This window comes from Cucumis sativus, chromosome 1 (assembly GCF_000004075.3).
Source record: "Cucumis sativus cultivar 9930 chromosome 1, Cucumber_9930_V3, whole genome shotgun sequence".
Taxonomy (NCBI): Eukaryota; Viridiplantae; Streptophyta; class Magnoliopsida; order Cucurbitales; family Cucurbitaceae; genus Cucumis; species Cucumis sativus.
In genome coordinates, this window is record NC_026655.2 from 21,147,123 (window position 1) to 21,162,747 (window position 15,625).

At 28.1% G+C, this 15,625-nt stretch overlaps 1 protein-coding gene across 1 annotated transcript; it reads left to right on the top strand.

Annotated features, from left to right (window-relative positions):
- The first annotated feature begins 423 nt into the window (after nt 1-423).
- LOC101209654 lies at nt 424-4,707 on the top strand. The gene is made up of 3 exons (XM_011659740.2): nt 424-998; nt 2,270-2,437; nt 2,983-4,707. The coding sequence occupies exons 1-3, from the start codon at nt 453-455 to the stop codon at nt 4,615-4,617; spliced, it is 2,349 nt and encodes a 782-aa protein (XP_011658042.2). The 5' UTR covers nt 424-452; the 3' UTR covers nt 4,618-4,707.
- The last annotated feature ends 10,918 nt before the right edge of the window (nt 4,708-15,625 follow it).

Consider the following 15,625-nt stretch of genomic DNA (forward strand, 5'->3'; position numbering starts at 1 on the left):
TTGATCCAAATGTATATCATAACTATTCTAATATTTTTAATTTTTATTAACAATTTGTGAGTCGATTAATAAATTATCAAATCGATAATAATATAATTTTATGTCTTGTAGAGTGATATCTAACTTTAAAGTTAATAGTTCAAACTGATGTCTTAAAACTCTGTTGATCTAAGCAGAGCTGGTTATGGAAAATTGATTTATCTCATTTGTTAGGTTAGGTAAAGAAGATAAAATGTGTAAAATTAATGGCATGCAATACTGATAGCCACCTCAAGCACAAGGCTTTGTTATGGGAAACAAACATATGTAGGGCCACATGGGTTCCCACTTCCACTCTCAAAAGCTTCAATTTTTCAACTTTTTAAAACCAATATATAAACACCCTTCATTACTCACCCTCACCCCAAACCTGCTCCCTTCATCTTCTCCGTCCAAACAAAAAAAAAAAAAAAATGGCAGCCACCAGCACCACCAACCAAGACCGCCGAGCCATGTGGTTCACACGGCTTGCCTCTGCCTCCCGAGCAGCTCTTGCTTGCTCCATAGTGGCCTACACCACCTTGTACGGCCCGGCTACTCTCCGTCGCCTTGTGGCCTTTCCCGCCTTCTCCTATCTCACAGCTACTCTCATAGTCACTAACGCCGCTCTTGGTGATGCCGTCCGTGGTTGTTGCCTAGTCGTCTTCGCCACTATCCAAACCGTTTGCCCCGCCATGTTCTTATTTTGGTTCATTGGTCCGGCCAAATTCTCCCACATCACGACCGCCGTGACGGTGGCGTTGGCTTCTGTGGTGGTGGTGCTTCCGAGCTCAACCCATTTGCTGGCTAAAAAGATCGCTTTGGGTCAGATTGTGATCATTTACGTTGTTGGTTTCATCGGCGGCGCCCATACTGACCCTCTCATGCACCCACTCCACGTCGCCGCCACCACCGCCTTAGGCGCCGCCGCCAGTCTCATTGCTACACTCCTCCCTTTCCCACGCCTTGCTTCTCTTCAGGTATAATAATTAATATTCATACATATATGGACATAATACTTCATTTTAAGAATTATGATAACGATAATTTAACTTTTTTCGACAAAAAGAACCTTTTGAATATAACTTTTATAGTGCCAAAAAAAAAAAAAAAAAGGAAAAGGACAAGTAATAAATAGTATTTATACACTATTATTTGACTAAATTGACACTTATAATTTTATTAATTATAAATTCTTAAACTTTCATATTATGAATTTATTTTAAAAGTGTCTATGCATTAGTTCTAACAGTGTTTTTTTTTTCTTATTATTATTAATAACGACATTTGAAAAGGTCTACGGTGTAAGAATAATCGAATATGTAAAATCTTAATATGGACTCTTTACAAAAAAATTAGAAGCTTCAAAGAAATAGTTATATGCTTTTCATGCTATTTTTCAAACTAAGTCTTAAAGAAAATGTGTTAAATTGATTACAAGTATAAAAGTTACAAGTTTTATAAATTGATACAGTTATTTGTTCAAAGTTTAATAAAACACACCTTCTAAGTTTAGAGATATAAATTGAAATATTTTTAAGAATTATTGAATGAAGTTGTAGGTAGAGAGTAATCATAAAAAGCTAATTGATTAGACTAAAACAATTGGTATGTAGATATAAATCAGTAGAATGTAAAAGAATTTATAAATATTTATAAATGTTATTAATACATTTAATTATTATTATAAAAGTGCTTCCAAATATAATTAATCTCAATGTTGAATCTGAATTTTATTGGCATGTTCGACTTCAAGGTACTTTTGTAGTTTTTCTCTCATGCATTCCAATATTCAAAACTGTCAGCTACATTATTTATGATTGACAATAACTTCAAAAGAAATATTGTTCTATATTCAATAAGACTAAATTTTTAAGGAAGAATTTGCTATCATCAATATAAAATTAAAGACAAAATTATCTCAGCACACAAGTTATTTTAATAGCAAGTAACTTACACTAGAGATATTGTTAATGTTGACTTCTATATATAACGTTACTGTTAACACTTATCACTATTATTGCCTTTCACAAAAATATAAAAAGTAACCTTTGGAAAAAAAACCCATAAAACCCTTATATGATGGGAACATTATTCTCTCTTGATTGATATAACTAACAACTTAAAAAATACATCATTTATTGAAATCATCAGTAGGAATATATATATATATATACACATATACGGAAAGAGTATAAAGTATATGAAGGAAAAAAAGTATAAATTAAAAAAGAAATTGTTAAATGTGAAGGTGAAAAGGAAGAGCAAAAGTGTGGTGGAGAACATGACAGAAAGGTTAAGTTTAATGGTGAAGGCAATCCTTGCAGAAGATAGAACAATGGCTGCTGCTTCCATATCAAGAGCTCAGTTTTTGTCTTCTTCAGCAACTAAACTTCTCCACTCCATTAAACTTTACCAAGTAAATATTTTACCTTCTTAATTATCTTTAATACCAAGTCATTAAATAATCATTGATAATTTAAAATTAGCCTTGTTTGGTCAACTTGAGAAAGAAAGAAAGAAAAGTAATAATAATTACATGTTGTTCATCGATCAAACTTTCGTAACATATAGGTATTTGAATTTTTAATCTTTTGTTTAGCAAGTTCTAAACTTGTAAGAATATCGTATGGATCATCCTTAAATGGGTATGTATAATACCTTCATTGTTAAAGTAGGTTACACACCTAAAGTTCATATATAACATACTCCCAATCAATATATCAAATATATAACCAATATTAGATAAAGAATAACTAAGAGTTATTGTTTGTTTGTTTAATAAAGAAAAAGGGACCTATTTGGTTCCTGTTCTTTCATTTTCATTGAAAATTAAAAATAAACATGTTCATTATTTTCATTGAAAATACACATGTAACTTAAAAAATCAAATTAAAGATTTGTTAGTATGAGTAAAGATATAATAATAACATTACCTTTTTCCTTTTGTATTTCATTTGACAGGAGAGCAAGCAATGGGAAAAGTTTCCACTCGAAATATGCAAAATGGGATGGTTGAGCAATAGTGAGAAATTAGAGGATTTAGAAATGGCCTTAAATGGAATGGAATTAGCTTTGTCCAAAATCCCTTCATATCCAATTCAAAATAATCCTCAAAATTACCAAACCCTAAAACATGATCTAAATACTTTAGAGAACCAAATTACACTTTCTTTAAAACAAGCCAATACTTATTTTCCACCGTCCGATTCGGTGACTTTTCCAGAAATCAACGTAGATGGTAATACAGCAACAGTAATCAACACCCTCAAATCCATTCAAATTACTCCCACAAGCCACCAAGATTTACCTAATTTTTTCTTCATATTTTGCATGAAACTCCTCTACAAGAAAACTCAAGTCAAAACTCCAATAAAGTTTAAAGAGGAATCAAAGGAAAAAGAAATTAAAAATTCCACCAACAAAGAAAAAAACAGATCAACATGGGTTTCCTCCATGAACAACCAAAGGGTAATTACAGCTTTGAAATGTGCAATTTCATTGGGAATTTCAGTGATTTTGGGATTGATTTACAATAAAGAAAATGGATTTTGGGGGAGTTTAGCAGTGGCCGTAAGTATTGCTTCAAATAGAGAACCAACATTTAAAGTTGCAAACATTAAGGTTCATGGAACAATGTTGGGATCTATTTTTGGAATTTTGAGTTTTGTTCTTTTCAAAAAGTTTTTAATTGGAAGGCTTCTTTGTCTTCTTCCTTGGTTTGTTTTCACAAGCTTTTTACAACATAGTACAATGTATGGTTCAGCTGGTGGAATTTCAGCCATTGTTGGAGCTTTAGTAGTTTTAGGAAGAACAAATTATGGTTCACCAAAAGAATTTGCTTTTGAAAGAATGATTGAAACTTTCATTGGGATTTCTATATCAGTTGTAGTTGACATCATTTTTCAACCAAAAAGAGCTTCTAAATTGGTGAAAATTCAACTCATTTTGAGTTTACAATTGCTACAAAAATGTATCAATGATTCATTTTGTTATGAATCAAGCACAATAATGGAGAAGGATTTGCAAGGCTTAAGAACTCAAGTTATTGAGGTAAAGAAATTGATTGATGAGGCTGAGGTTGAACCAAATTTCTTGTTTTTGCATCCCTTTCATGGGGATAGCCATTTGAAGATGTTTAATTCCTTGTCAAAAATGGTTGGTTTATTAGCTTTGAATGGTGAAGCAATGAACAACCTTAAAGAGGGTTTGTGGAGAAAGGTTGGGGAGAAATTAGAGGGGGATTTTGAGAAGTTTAAGGAAATTATGGCCAATGGTTTTGTGACATTTTATGAGAATTTGAGATCTTCTTCATTGAAGTCTTTGAAAGGGGATGAAAGTAAGGAAGATAATTGTGCTGATATTGAGATGGGAGAGGCACAAAGGATTGAAGTAATGGATGAAATTGAGAAGGAAAAATTGATCAATTCATTTTTGCAGCACTTGGGAGAAATTGTTGAAAGCAAAGATGGTAAAAGTGAAGAAATAATTTTGAGTTTGAGTGCTATGGCTTTTTGCTTGAATAGTTTGATGAAAGAGATGGAAGAGGTTGGAGAGGCAATTAGAGAACTCGTTGAATGGGAGAAATCTTCTTTTTAGTTATGTAATCAACACTTTCAATGCAATTACTACATATCTAACATATGCTCATGTTGTTCAAAAGTAAAATGAACTGTGACGTTTCCGAAATGTTTGTAACTATGTAAAGACATTTATTTTCAATAATAATAGAAAAAAGAAAAGAAAAGAAAAGGTGGGGTTTATGATTAACAAAAAGTTTGGAAAGTATAAGCATTGTCTTTCGAAATTAAACAATATAAATTACCTTCTTATTCATTAATAACTCTTTTTCCACAAGATCTAACCAACCTTTAACATTGTGAAGTAAAAACTGAATTACATACCATTTATAATTTTAACAATGAGACATAGATGATACCTTATTAAGAGTTTAAGATAAAAAGAAATTAGAAATTGTTCGATATTTTCATAGTAAGTATCAATTAAGTTTACTTGATTTAACCAGTGGACTTTGCCTTGATTATTAATCATTCTAGAGTAAAACTAAATCCATAGAAATCAAACAACTTCTCATATAACAAAGTTTGTTTTTGTAATTGTGTTCATTTGACCACCCCTAGTCTCTCATGGATGTTTTGAAAAATTTGTCTTAAAATTTTTCATAGAAGTGACCCACTTGCACATAGCTTGATTCTTATATAAATAACATTATATATATATATGGTGTGTCCTTTACATAAACAATTATTTAGTCACTTGTAGAGATCATTAAAAAACATAGAGCATGCTTACACCTAACACAAACACACTTGCATGTCTCATTATCTTTAGAATGGATAAGAGAAATTTTCAACATAGTGTTGATCAAGTTACCTAGAAATTTAACATTTAAATTGTAGGCTAATTTTAATTGCATTCTTTTGATGAACTTTTAACAACTTTATATATATATACATATGTTGTTGCAAATCGCCTAGAAGGAGTGATGTGTTGAGAAGCCTTAACGCGTAGACAAAATGCATGCTTCCTTGTCTTGTATCTCGCGTAATGTTTTGGTATCTTGCCTGGTCAAAAAGCATTCTTTAGTCTACTGATCAACTCGTCTACTAATCAAAACTTGAACTGCAAACCAAAAACAAGCTAGAAGAAGGGTGAGCCACGGATCTCGCTTTCTTCAAGCAGCTTTTTTTAATTGTGTTATTATATTTGAGTTTATCTAATTAAACTATTACCTTTGAAATTTTTTATTTTGTGTCTAGTTGTAAATCTCTCCCATGTTTAACATTTTTTAAATATAATAATTCGGTCTATTATAAATAAAATTGACATTTCTATTTAATAACCCTTTAAATTACTTTTAATATCTTAATTAGGACACATATACAAACACAATTTAAAAATTCAAAAATATATTAAATATAGAAATAAGAGATAATAAAAAAAATATCAATTAACTACGAGAATAACTAAAAAAAAACCGTAAGAAAACAAATATGATAGAAGACTTTATTAACCAAGTTCGGTGAATTTCACCTACATCTGAAAAACACTTGGTTCAGATAAGAAATATTATTAAGATTCAACAAAAAAAAATAACTTCTTAGGATTTTAGAAGAGATCCCTTCTAGTATACCAATAACTTAAAACTAAATTAGGCTTCCTTGACTTCGAGATTGAATCTACTTAAAATAAATTTAGACTCCCCTGAATTCATTGTCCACAAATAAACTATTCCAATCTTCTTTATATTTCTTATCGTGAGGTTTGAACGTAACACTTAACATAGATCATCAACAATTCTTCGTAATAAAGAAGGTAACTTGAATACCTTCGTGAACAAATCTCACGCGAGAGTTTTTCACCTTCGGAAACAAACATCCATTTGTGTGAGTACCAACAAATGAAAAACTTTGGGTTATTTAAAGAATAGTCACCACCATGCTCGAGATTCTTTACTCAGAATATATAGACTACTAATGAGAAAATATTTTATAAAAAAATCTTGTTAATTCTTTTGACAAAAAAAACACCCAACAAAATATAAAGTTGAAAATTAAATTTAATCATCCATTGGATTTGAGAAAACACAATTTTTTTTTTATTTTAATTACATTCTACATACAAGTTTTTAAATTTTAAAACGATCTCAGAAAACTATTATAAAAAAAAAATTAAAATTAATATTACTTACCCTTTAATATTTAAAAATTGCTGCAAAAATGTTATAAATCTATTTGGTCTAAAGAGGATTGGAATATAGTTTTTTTAAAAGAATACAATGGGTCAGAAAATGCACCCAAACATCTCCACTAAGTGGATACCCTCTTAGCACCCTCATCATTCTCGCTTCATTAATGATCAAGAAACACATTATAAGAAGTAAGAGACAAATAAAAAGGGCTAGAGATAAGTCCTACAAGAAATTAAACAAAAGCATGAATGTTTAAAGCAATTGAGCTAGCATAGTAATTGGAAAATATATTTGATCCACTACACTAAAATTTAGTGAGAGCTTGCACATCTTCCCAAGGTTCTATCTCTGATCTCTCCTTGCTTTTGAAAATTATGTTGTTTCTTTCAATCCAAATGGTCCAAAGGTCGACATCAATGGTGTTAAAAATAATGATATCTTTCACGTTTTTCTGTTTTATGCAACATATATCTTTAAACAGAGAAGTAGTGTTGATATTGCTATTTCGAAAATTAATCAAATGCTCAACTTTCTTCCAAATATTTTTAGCAACAAGACAAGTTATGAAAATATGGTTTTGTCTTCATAGTGATTTTTGTAAAGGACGCACCAATTTGGGTTAAGGTTCCAATGTGGGAGCCTTCTCCGAAGATTATCAGCAATGGTTATGCATTCATGAAAAAGAGACCATATGAAAAACTTACATTTTTTTGGGAAGGTTGGATTTTTGTAAGTTGTCGAAGATAAATGGATTGGTGCTGATTTCATCTCTTTGATTAGTGACATGAATGACTTTTTTTATCAATGCAATACTGAAATGACCACTCGAACACATATTTCAGTGAGGAATATTACCTCCACGGTTGCTATTTGGAGCATAAACGAAAGATTTTAATTTAGACCATTGTTGGATTTTAAAGGAAAATAGTTGTTTTACCACAAGACTAGTTTATATATATATACAAAGAGCATAAAGTTGAGGGGTTCTAGTCTATTCATCTATACTAAATATGTCAGTGGTTATGATGCTACAAAGATAAGGATGAGACTCGGACGTATAGTATCTCGAGCATCTTTCATAAAGATCATAATCCAGTGAGCAGCCCTAACCATACCTTTTCTAATGTTGGTGTATTCATTGATTGATTACTTTGTATAAGTCCATAAAACCAGTAGTGAGGAGGTCATTATTCTCTTGATAGATATATAAATTGATTCGTATTTGTCTTCAAGAATTCTGTTCAGAAAGAATTATTCAATGTGGGTGGCAGTAGGAAAGTTTTTCTCCCAGGCCTCATTGCATATGGTACGTATTATCATCAATTCAAGGTGGGTGGGAGTTGGGAAAGTTTTTCTCCCATGCCTCATTGCATATGGTACGAATTATCATTATGAACCCCACGAATATCGTTTTCAATATTGTTTCTCTTTAATCATTTGATAAAGAATATCACTATAATTTTTGCAAAAGATAAAAAGTGAGTGTGTTTTTGGACTTTTTCAGTACTTGTTCGTAACAGCAGTGTCGAGTAGAGACTATGGTAAAATAATATATATACATATATTTTAAAACTTGTTTGATTGGTACACGATCGTGTTTAAATTTAGCTATCTAAATTTTAAATTGGACGATTTTTTGTAAGATTCTTTATTACACGATCGTTTAGATTTGGCTGTCACGAATATTTTTTTCACGATTCTTTATATTTAGTACACGATCTTGAACCAAACAATAGTATGAAAAAAAATAAAAGAAAAATTGCACGAAAATGAAAGAAAAATGATGAAAAGGAAGGAAACCCATAATATTTTTAGAAAATGATCAACTTTATGGTCTTTTTCATTTTAGAACATCCGCGGTAGGTTTGTTATATTTATAAAAATTAACGTATCTTTTTATTACAAATATATAATATCACTCATTTTTTATATACTAGTTCTTAACACATGTCATGTTGACATTTGTGTTTCATTTTTATTTTATTGTCTACTTTAATTTTTTTCTTACAACAACCTGTTATTTTTCTTTGTTGAGTATTTCATTTTCAATTGATTAATTTTTTTTTTCAATTTGTTGCTTAAGATTAAACTCATAAATAATTTTAAAATGTAATGTTATAATGATCGCTAGACAATTCTACTTTGCAATCGTTTGAAAATTAAATTAACTATACTACATTAGTTCACAGTACTAAATTCTAGAAACTTTTATAGAACAGAAGAAAGTTGATGAATGAATTGAAAAACATAAATTAAGAGAATGTAGCAAATCCAAAGCTTTCTTCTTATACAGAAATTTTTAAAGATATTCATTGATGGAATAATTCATCTAGAATAGAATGGAAATGTACAACCCTCAACAACAAACATGCAAAGAGAAACTAACATATTTAAGAATTCATAAAGGTTCATTTATTGTATTTTGTGTAAAAGTTAATAATTAAATATATTATTAATTCTTTTCATTTAAGATGATGGACTTTTTGTATTCGTTGGCTATAAAATTGTTTATTAGTTACAATTAACCTAATTAGAAGTTGAAAAGACTTTTCATTTTCGATTTTATTAAGCTAGTTATTCATAACATACAGTTAACCTAATAATTAATTCATAAAATAGAAGAGAAAAGAGACAACATTTTCCTCTATCTAATTACATAAGTTACTTCTAACCTTTTAGAAAAAGGAATGAAAAAAAAAATCATCATCTAACCTTTTATATATACTATGGATGATTATTTACCCTATTATATCATACATTGGGATGTTTTCAGATTTTTCAACGATATTAAATTGAATTAAAATAATATTACTTATTTAACCATTTTATTTGTAAGCTAATAAATTATTAAAAACTCAATACAAAGTATTAATTTGAAGTTTAATCTAACGGGTTAATTTTTAATGTAACAAAATCAAAATATTCACAAACCCATTTTCAAAATTGTTAAAGACATTTCACCGGTTTGTTATCCCTAAATAATAAGTATGGTTATGTTTCATTTCATTAATATATTTTTTCTACTCTCCTTTGAAAAGAAACTGCACTAATAGCAATATGAACTCCATTATTTTATCTTCATCGAGCTACACTGCTAGCAAGAAATTGAAACAATCATCAACTCATATTGTTATCATATTTCGATATTTTAGATCCCTAAATGTTTCCTCTGGACTACAATTGATTTATCATCAAAATTTGTTGCAAAGAAAGAAATGAAATTCAAGTGAGATATATTATATGATCATAAAAGATTTTGCCCTCTGTTCTTTCCTTTGCTTCTCATTGATTTCTCTGTAAATTTTTTGAAGTCACACCGATAAGACAAGAAGGAGATTGACTAAAAGTAACGAAGACGACTATAATTTTCCAATTTCGCTCTATATAGTCACTAAAATTTAATCTAAGGAGCTAATTGTAACACTTTACAAAGTTTATGAGGCGTGATTGATCAAATTCAAATTTTAGGTGTCATCCTAACAAATCTCATAGCTTAGAGTTTCAATTTTTCCTTAATTATTCAACCGGTAATGAATGAAAATTTTGTTTTATTTGGATAAATTTTGGTAATTTTGTAGGAAATGAGATGAGTTATATACGTGTATGAATTCTGTTGGGATGATGATATATAATTGGATTTGAAATTTGAAAAATTAGGAAATAAAATGGGCATTGAATAATAGTGTTGTCACCCAAAAATAATGCATGCCTCTCACCAAGTCATTTCATTATTCTTATTTTCTCTGGTCTCTTTCATCATGTTTTAGAAGCTTAAAAACATCAAATTTCCAAGTGATTTTATCACCTCTTGTACCCAAAACCTACAACATAAAGGACTTTAAATCTATACGGAAAAGATTAACCTTATTTAAATCTATACTAATTTTCTATGATCATTTATTCACAAATGGTTAAGAACAAATAATATAGGATTCTATTAAAACACCTAGCTTCGGAAATGGTTGAATATAGAACATTTGACCAAATATTTATACTTCATATAAAAATAATTGTAAAAAATTGTTTTTTAGTGATTTCGTTTTCTGAAATGTAAATATTTTGTCAAAATTTTCTATTTTTGAAAAAATTGTGACTATTTTTTTTTTCTCAATCAAAGCACTGGCCTCAACCTAAACTCGATTTTGACGAAAGATTATGATTAAAAATGGATGATAGTTATAAACGACTATTGTCTTTTTCTTAATAAAAAATCGTTAATGTTAGAACAATTGAGTGCATATATTATTTTGGTATGTTAAGGACCATAATTGGAAGGTTTATTTTAACTTCATACTATTGTTGGATATTTTTGTCAAAAAGAAGTAATAAGTTTATTATTATTATTAATGCGGTTATTTAAAATAAAGGATATTACTTAAAGATAGGAAAATTATTTAAGGATAAAAGATTTTCCTTCGTAATAAGAATCTTTTATCTATATCTTTGCATAAAAAAGTTTGAGGAGATATATTATCGCGATCTTTAAATAGTTAAGTTACGTGCTTAGTTCGGTGTGCACATTAATGAAAAATTTATTTCGAAGTTCTCTCTTGAAGAATTATTATTTGGAAAGGTAGGCAAATTGTCTCATTTATGAAGATGGACTACTGAAGTTCTACATGTGATATTTATGTTGCTCCGTAGATGAGAAATATGAAGGAAGACTGAAGTAGTTGAACTGCGGTTAATGAATTCAAACACAAATTCAAGGAGAGTCTATCTTTGATTAGGTTTCTTTTATAAATTAAGAGTGTTATTGATTACTCATTTGAATCTCAATAATATTTTTTATCTAAGAGGAGAAGCTCCTCAAACGTAAGCCGATTTTGTCGAATTGGATTAACAAAGTCTTGTGTTATTTATTTTGTCTATTCTTTTAGCTATTTTCTCAGTTAATTACTTTCAATATAGCTGGAGGATATTATTGATCATCTCTCGTATCGCTAAACATCAACCTTAGAAAATTGACGAGGTAAATCAAAATGAAATGAATTGGTTTTTCTTGATTTCTCATTCTAATGAGATCAAAGGATTATTGGTTATCAAGTAAAGATTGTACTTTTACATTTAAATTATTAAATGAATTATTATAAATTTTTTGGAGTTATCTAAATCGAATAAAAAAAAGGAAAACAAAAAAAAAATTATTACACTTCATTTTCTAAAAAAATATTTTATCAAATCTTCTACTCTTCCCAATTTTCCTAAATCTTCTCTTATTTATTTGTCTTTCACATAAAATAATATTTGAAAACCAAAATCTCCATACATTAAGAAAAAATTACTAATATTTTTTTTAATTTTTCTAAATGTTGATGTTCGGTATCAAAAGTACCTAAGAATTTACCATTTTTTCAAAAAAAAAAAAAATTTGAGGTTTGCATTCTTTTATCATCTCCTTTGTTCTGTTATGTTCTGCGTTATTTTTTCAATTACTCGTGTAAGATATCTTTTTCCATAATCTTTTTCTCCTTCTGCAATTTATTTTAAAATATTTTCATTTTCTCTTTCTTTTCATATTCTTTCTCCTACATTTTTTCTTTTATTTTCCTTTCTATCGTCTTTTTTCCTTGTTCTGTCGTTTTTTTTCTTTTCCTTTTCATCATCTTTTTCTTCGATAAATTTTTAATATATTTTTTCAAACTGTTATTTGGTTGTGCTATTTTTTTTCAAATTGTTATTTTTTTTGAGATTGTGTGTCAAATATAAAATATCGTGAAAAAAATAGTTAGAGTATTGGATTGCCAAAAGTAAACGACCGTGTACAAAAATAGCCAAATCTAAACTATCGAGTTTCAAATATAAATGATTGTGTTCCAAATATAAACGATCGTATACCAAATCTAATAAATAGTGTACCAAAAATTCTTGAAAAAAAATCGTCTGAGATTTGACTATCTTAATTTAAACAATCAAATCTAAACGATCGTGTGACAAATGCAAATGGCAAATCTAAACAATCGTGTACCAATTTTCTTTTTTTAGATTTGGCTACCTAAATGTAAACAATTAAATTAAACTATGTGTGCTAAATCTAAAAAAATCGTTTAGATTTACCTACTCAAATCTAGTTTAGCTAAATCTAAACGATCGCGTAACATGCAAATGTTAAAAAAATCTCAAATCTAAACGATCGTATAAGAAAGGATAGTCAAATCTAAACTATCGTTTTTCAAATATATTACGGATTGAATTTCAATTAATCACAGGACATTTTTTATTTTTCTTTTTTGAAATTGTTCTATATTGTATAAATATTTTTTCGCTTCTCTTATATAGTTTTTGAAAGACTCCAATCTTTTTTCAATGAATAGCTAAATTACACTTGTTATTATTAGGCGCCTCTTTTCCATTTTTTTTCATTATTTTTCCACCCTCTTTTTATTTATTTTTAAACAAGTACTTTATTATGCCACTATAGTCTAAGTTTTCTTTCAAAATTTGTCTGCACCATTGTTTTTTCTCCATTATTTGCCACGTTTTAGTGGATGTTTTTGAAGATATGTTAGGTAATTTCATAATCAAAATCAAAACAACGAATCTTTTTTTTCTCAAATTATGGATCTTTTTAGAATTTATTTTGGAATTTTTTTCTCAAAATCATCCAATACAATATTCTAACAATTTTTTTCGAAATCTTTATATTTGTCACATGAATTTGAACCAAATAATAGTTTTAAAAAATTTTAAATTCCGAGAGAAAAAAAAAGACAATAGAAAGAAAAAGAAAAAAATTACAAAAGAAGAGAAAAAAACGATGGAAAGGAAAATAAAATTTGTAAAAGATAGAATATGGAAATGAATGGCAAATAGAAATATTTTAAAAAAATTGTAGAAGAAAAGAAAAAGAAAAAAAAGATCAGAAAAGAAATATGATAATAAGGAAAGACAAACCTGAAATTTTTTAAATATGATAAATTTCATTGATTTTTTCAATTTATGACACGAAACGTAAATATTTTGTCAATTTGTTCTGTTTATGAAAGTTAACCTTCCAAATTTGTATAATTATTTATTTATTTTTATGGTAAAAACGCGTTTGGTGCTTACATTTTAAAAAATAACAAAATGTTTAAACTACTTTGTTAAGCAAAGTGAATGAAATTTTTAAAGTTCATTTAAACTTTTTTTTATTTTTTTTGTTATATTTTGTAAATTTATTTATTTATTTGTTATCTATGACAATTCGTTATATCTATGACACTCAGACGTTGAATAAAGGGATTTTGTTTTATAAAAAAGCCACATTTTGTTTATAGATTTGTTATATCTCTTTTAGAAATCATTTTAGAAATCTATAATATACTCGTATAGCCATTTACAAGAAATTATATTTTTTTTAAAAATCACTTTTTATCTTAAATTAATATCTTAAATAAAATCTTTTTTTAAGATGAGTATGCAAAAATAGCAAAAACATTTATGATAATAGAGGTCGTGTCATCTACATCTTTTAAATTACAAAAAATGACAAATTTAAAAGTAGAGTACCATTATATTATCGTCAATTATCAGACATATTTTCCAAATTTTCAATATGTAAAAAAGAGATGTCATGGGCTGTTTTTTTTCTAAATTTTTGTCCTCAAATGCAATTTTTTTTTAAATTACATTTTGTGTAAGGTTAATTTTGATAAATATAACAAACATGCAAAATATTTGCAGCTCGTTCAATAAAATAAAAAATGCTATAAAACTGGTCATTTTTTTAAATATTCCATGTTTGTCCTTCTTTTTTATCGTCGGTTTTTTTCTTTCAATTTTTCTCTTCTTCTGCAATATTTTTTAAATATTTTCGTTCACTCTTCCTTTCCTTATTCTTTGTTCTGCAATTTTTCTTTTCCTTTCATTGTCTTTTTCTCTTTTTCTGCACCTTTCTTTTATTTTTTTAAACTATTATTTGGTTTAAGATTGTGTACCAAATATAAAAAATCTACTTTTTTTTATTTCAAACTGTTATCTGATTGTTTAAGATCGTGTGCCAAATATAAAATACCGTAAAAAAATTGTTAGACATTGAATAGTCAAATCTAAACGATCGTATACCAAATTGTTTTGAAAAAATTGTTTAGATTTGGCTTCACAGATTTAAACCATCGTGTACAAAAAAATCTCTTCCCAAATATATTACACGACTTGAGTGTCAATTAATCATTGGACATTTTTATATTTTCCATTGTGAGTCTGTGAACTTTTTCTGTTTTGAATTTGTTCTATATATTATAAATATTTTGCTGCTTTGTTACATTTTTTACAAGATATTTTTTGTCTAACTAATATCTACCTCACCTTAGATCAAAGTTTTTTTTCTAAAAGAAATTTATCTATAAAATTAAATTAGGATTTTAAATCTAAAATTTCTCTAAATAGCTTACTTGTTTTGTTTTTGTTGGTTTCTCTTATCTTTCACTCTTGTTTGTTCTAATTCTGTTAACTTACCATCCTTATCAATGTGTGTGTGTTTTATGTCATAAGTACACTACAAGAAGTGTGGGTTCTGCCGATGCATACATGCATCATCAGAATAAAAATGCGTTGAAAAAGTTTATTGTTTTAGTGACGTATTATGATCGCCACTAAAAGTGATGTTACAAATAATGTTGTTACTAAGAATTAATTTGGGATCGTTATAAATATATTTTGTGACGTGTTGAAGTGTGCCACTAAAAATTCTAATATATATATATTTTAAATTAATGCTTTTGCAACGTTATTGTAAACGTCCGTAAAAATTCTTTATTATATAAAAAAATATAATCCAATTTATTATATAAACCTCGTATTAAATGTCATATAATAATTTTAAGAACTATCTTTTCATCATGTTCTTCTTCTTCACCTATTAGGTTTCAAACTCATAACCTCAATAAACGAAACTCTTAACCTTTATGCTAC